Source organism: Homarus americanus, unplaced genomic scaffold (assembly GCF_018991925.1).
Source record: "Homarus americanus isolate GMGI-L3 unplaced genomic scaffold, GMGI_Hamer_2.0 scaffold45545, whole genome shotgun sequence".
Taxonomy (NCBI): domain Eukaryota; kingdom Metazoa; phylum Arthropoda; class Malacostraca; order Decapoda; family Nephropidae; genus Homarus; species Homarus americanus.
This window is the reverse complement of record NW_024710882.1, coordinates 5,038-10,457: the sequence shown is the minus strand read 5'-3', so window position 1 is coordinate 10,457 and position 5,420 is coordinate 5,038. Positions and strand designations below refer to the sequence as shown.

Genomic DNA, 5,420 nt, shown 5'->3' with positions numbered 1-5,420 from the left:
AGTACACAGATAAAGTAGTTATGTCTCATGCCTTACGTAGCCGTGGACCCAGCGCCTGGATGAGTCAAGCGGATGATAGTCCCCCAGAGATGGATGACCAGGCCGGCCCAGCTCCCACAACATCGCGCAGCCCTTCACCTCAACATTCAGCGTTATCTCCAGAGATAATTGCCTTAATGAAGTTTATGAGAGATGAGAGACGCGAGGATGAAGCTCACAGACGTTTGGCGGATGAGCACAGAAGGCAAGCAGAGGCAGAACGAGACCACCAACGGAGAATGGAAGACAGTGCACGGTTTGAAGCCTTGATATCTCGCCTCACTGTTAACCAAGCCCCTGGCTCTAACACTGCCTCGGTACTGAATGGTTCAGATACCTCATCCATGCTTCCTTCACGCCCCCCAGCCCCACCTAAAGCAGCAGCTCAAACGCCGCCCATCTTGGAGCCTGATGTAAATTTCCAGACTTTTCGCGAATGGCGGCGGCGGTGGACTGATTATGCTACAATGGTGGATCTCCAGAGTTTGTCACAGCCTAAACAACTCATCCAGCTGCGTATGTGCCTGTCCTTGGAAGTTCAGCGTGTCTTAGAACATACGTTGCAGGTACCCCCAACCTCTTCGCTGTCTGTAGAGGAGGTACTGGACGTTCTACAACGGCACATCAAAGGACAGCAGAATGAAGCTCTGCGCAGGAGGGAATTGTTTAGCTGCAGACAGATGGAGGGTGAGTCTTTTGACGCTTTTTATGTACGTCTTAAGAGAGCCTCGGAAGAGGTAGATATATGTTTAGGCCACCACCAGCAGTGCGAGGAGACCCAGTTGAAGCAGGTGATCCTGATGGGTGTTAAGGACGAGGAACTTGTCCAACGCCTCACCTCCCTCGACTCTTCCTCTTCTCTTCAGGATGTGTTGACGATATGTCGCTCCTATGGGGCTGCCAGGTGTGCCACTTCTGCCATCCGAGCTCCCCCTACAGCTGTACGCGCTGTTTCCCGGTACAAGAAGGACAAGAAGTCTGCTCCTACGCCTTCGCCCACCACGTCCACGCCCGGTTCATTTTGCAACAACTGTGGTAAGCAGCACGGAACACAGGTATGTCCAGCTGCTCAGTCTACCTGCAACAGTTGTGACCGTAAGGGCCACTGGTCACTCACAGTACGGTGCCCAGCCAAACGCGTCCAGTGCAATGTGTGCGGCCGTCTGGGCCACTATGACAAGTGTTGCCCTACCCACGAACCCAAGGGACAGCGTCAACGGAAGCTTCAGCGCCCTTCTACCAGAGAGGGCCGCCCACAGTCGCCAAATCAGAGGCACGACGACCCTGGACAAAGCCCGACCCATTTTAGGAGGGTGTACTCCTCGCATCCCAGGACCAAAGTCCCCCAGTACATCAGCGTCATCGTGACCTACGGCGGTGTGTCATCCCGTCTTCAGATGTTGCCCGACACCGGCGCTGATGCTACAGTCATCGGTCCCCAGCATTTGCGATGCTTGGGGCTCTCTCCAAGCGATCTAGGACCGCCTCCCGAGGACCTCTGCATCATGGCAGATGGTTCACAGATGGCCCCAGCCCTGGGTTCACTCTATGCACATGTCACCTTTGGCAACAGGTCGTGTCAGGCCTGGATTGACGTGCATAATGGTGTCCCGACTCCCTTGCTGTCCTACAGACATTGTCAAGAGTTGGCCATCATCTCCCAGGACTTCCCAACACCGATTCTCGAGGTAAATTACGCCAACAGGGTGCATGAAGGGAGCAGCAACTACCCTGCTGCCGCCCTACCCCTACCTCTGGCCAGTGACACCTCTCCTTCGGTAGTTGTCCCTGCTGCATCACGTCCCCATGCCTTGGCTCGCCTTCACGACAGTCACCGTGGAGCTGAGGCCACCAAACGACGTGCACGACAGACTGTGTTCCGGCCTGGCATCGACCCCGACATCTCCAATGCTGTCCAGGTGTGTAAGCCCCGCCACGTAGTACAACCCAGCCAGCAGCAGGTACCCTTCATGAGTGACGACAACCCCACCCGCCCCTTTGAGTCTGTGTCGGCCGACTTTTTCTGTGTGTCAGGAAAGTCCTTCCTGGTTATCGTCGACCGTCTCTCTGGTTGGCCGGTTGTCATCAAGGGCGGTAATGACACGACGTCTGCCGCCACCATCAGCAAGTTCCGCCACTACTTACGTGACGTGGGCGTTCCTGTATGCCTGCGAACCGACGGAGGGCCTCAGTTCACAAGCCGGGACTTTGCTGCGTTCCTCGACCGATGGGGAGTCCGGCATGTGTTGTCATCGCCCCATTACCCGCAGTCCAACGGCCACGCTGAGGCTGCTGTCAAATCCTTGAAGCACCTCATCCTTAAGGTGGCCCCTTCTGGGAATATTGACTGCGAGGCCTTCGACCGGGGTCTTCTTGAACTCCGCAACACACCCAACTACACCGGACGCTCCCCTGCCCAGGTTTTGTATGGACGCCCCCTTCGTTCTTGTGTCCCTGCTCACCCTCAATCCTTCTCCAAGGAGTGGCAGGCCAAGACAGAGGATTGTGATCGCCGAGCCGCCGAACGTGTTCAGGACGTCGTCGCCCGCTACAACGACCACGCCCGTTCTCTCCCCAGGTTGAGTGTCGGCACCCAAGTCCGTGTTCAGGACCCGACCTCCCTACGTTGGGACAAAGTAGGCGTAGTCATGGGTCTCGGCAGGTCACGGGACTACCAGGTGCGGTTACCCAGTGGTCGTGTGTGGTGGAGGAACCGCCGTTTTCTCCGCCCCGTAACAATGCCTTCTGCTGGCCCCGCCACCAGTGTTGAGTCCCACACCCTTCCCAGTGATGAAGTCCCTCGACGCTCAGAACGGATCCAGAAGAAGAGGTCCGCTCAAGACTTTGCTATGAGCGTATAGGGGGGAGGGAGGTGTATGTATATTATGTATGCTGGATTATGTATTATGTATGTATATTATGTATGTGCTCCATTTATATTTATTCAGCCTAGCTAGCAGCGTGTGGCAATGTTATTACCATATCCCACACGCTTAATTAATGTGCCTGGCGACGTATGGAAGCTGCTAATGTATCACTTGCCATACGTCGTCTATGGTAGTTGACCAGGACCTTAGCTAGGGAGCAGTGCTATCCACCTCTGTGTACATACTCTTATCCAGTAAACCGAACCTACAAAACTATACAGGTGTTTGTGTTCTCTCCTGTATATAGAACTTATTACCAGAACATCTAACAGTTGGTTTGGGTTGAGTTATGTTAGGCTGAGTTAGGTTATGTTATGTAATGCTATGGTAGGTTGGTTTGGGTTGAGTTATGTTAGGCTGGGTTAGGTTAGGTTATGTAATGCTATGGTAGGTTGGTTTGGGTTGAGTTATGTTAGGCTGGGTTAGGTTAGGTTATGTTATGTAATGCTATGGTAGGTTGGTTTGGGTTGAGTTATGTTAGGCTGAGTTAGGTTAGGTTATGTAATGCTATGGTAGGTTGGTTTGGGTTGAGTTATGTTAGGCTGGGTTAGGTTAGGTTATGTTATGTAATGCTATGGTAGGTTGGTTTGGGTTGAGTTATGTTAGGCTGGGTTAGGTTAGGTTATGTTATGTAATGCTATGGTAGGTTGGTTTGGGTTGAGTTATGTTAGGCTGAGTTAGGTTATGTTATGTAATGCTATGGTAGGTTGGTTTGGGTTGAGTTATGTTAGGCTGGGTTAGGTTAGGTTATGTAATGCTATGGTAGGTTGGTTTGGGTTGAGTTATGTTAGGCTGAGTTAGGCTGGATTGGGTTATATTCGGTTAGCGTTAAGGTATTTAATGATCAGGTACAAGTCTTCAGGTGATCTGTCAACTGTGGTAGAACATCATTAGTCACGCACATGTGTAAAGGATAAAAAGTCAATTTCTGAGTTGTAGGTTAAAATTTAATTATTTATTTATTTCATTTATTTACAGGTACAATGCAAAAATGAAACTATTACTATTCCCACTAAACAGTAGTAGCTGTAGAAGGGGTAATGGTGTGTTTATCTCTTACAAAGGCTGTTGGTGCGTGGAGGAGGAAGAGGAGAGGTGGGTCGAGGAGGAGGATATTCATATTGATAATATTTATATTTAACCGTTTATTTACCCATAATAATATACAGAATGGACTATTGTGACGGTATTGACATGGCTCAGCCAAGTGAGAGCATGAGCTCTCAGTGGCATCTGATATATAGGCCTACTGTACATGTTGTATCAGTGGTGTGTCTTGGAGGGGGAGAGCACCTCAAGGGAGAGCTCCTCGAGGGACTGCTTAAAAACTTCAATTACTTTAGCGAGACTTGGGCGGTGCTGTGGGCTGCGGCAGAGCATTTTCTTGCACAGGTCTTTAACCCCTGGCGGCCAGAGGTTGTCAAAGGTATTTTGGGTGTCGGAGATCATCACTGCAAGCGAATAAATGTCGCTGGCCGGGGTGCAGGGTTGACCTTTAAATAGCTCGGGGGCGTAATGGCTCCCGTACGGGTTGCTGCGTAAGGTCAGGTGGCCACCTTCGACTCTTGATAAGCCAAAATCGATAAGGTGGGAGGTGAAGGATCCATCGGGATTCTTCTCCAGCAGAACATTATCCCCTTTAATGTCATTATGGATGATACCCCGGCTGTGTACCTCGGCTAGGCCTTCAGCTATGGGTAGGAAGAGGTTTATCGACCGGGTGGGAGATAAAACAAATAAATTATCGATAATGTCGTACAATGATTGACCCTGGCAGACTGAGAAGATCATTACCGGGTAATCGATGCACGACCCCAGCAGGATGGGGGATCCACCAGCGCCATTTACTTTTAAATTGTTTTCTATCTCACTTTTAAAGATGTTGTTGACGCCATGGCTTACTGCTATTTTAGCGCAGGCAGGTCTGTTGAAAAACTCTCCCAGCAATACTTCGCCACTGACCCCTTCGCCCAAAATACCGGTCTTTTTGAATATTTTTTCAAAGTCGGCATAACCGAACTCCACCAGGTGTGATCCCTCTCGGTAGCTAGTCATCTCTTCTACCATCTTATTTGGAAAGTTATTGAGATGAAGCTAATGAGGTAAACTTTTTTTTCGGGGGTAAAGTGTAACTGAACATATAATAAGGTTGGAATTTTCACATGACAAAAGATTCACAAGAAAAGAGTGACTTATAGTGTAGTGATAGTGATGTAATGTTCTGCTGTAGTGTAGATGTGCTGTAGTGTAGATGTAGTGATATTGTAGTTTATATCTGGTGTAGCGATGATGTAGTCTTATATGTTGTAGTTTTATATCTGGTGTAGTGATGATGTAGTCTTATATGTCGAAGTTTTATATCTGGTGTAGTGATGATGTAGTCTTATATGTTGTAGTGATGATGTATTTTTATATCTGGTGTAGTGATGATGTAGTCTTATATGTCGTAGTTTT

At 49.5% G+C, this 5,420-nt stretch overlaps 1 protein-coding gene across 1 annotated transcript; it reads right to left on the bottom strand.

Moving 5' to 3' along the window:
- Nucleotides 1-4,229: 4,229 nt before the first annotated feature.
- On the bottom strand, nucleotides 4,230-5,033 carry LOC121855958 (serine/threonine-protein kinase pkn2-like). Its single transcript, XM_042351563.1, has one exon. The coding sequence runs from the start codon at nucleotides 5,031-5,033 to the stop codon at nucleotides 4,230-4,232; it is 804 nt and encodes a 267-aa protein (XP_042207497.1).
- Between the last annotated feature and the right edge of the window lie 387 nt (nucleotides 5,034-5,420).

Bases quoted from the DNA above. Each gene is read 5' to 3' on its own strand.
- LOC121855958 (XM_042351563.1), bottom strand. From the start codon at position 5,033: ATGGTAGAAGAGATGACTAGCTACCGAGAGGGATCACACCTGGTGGAG.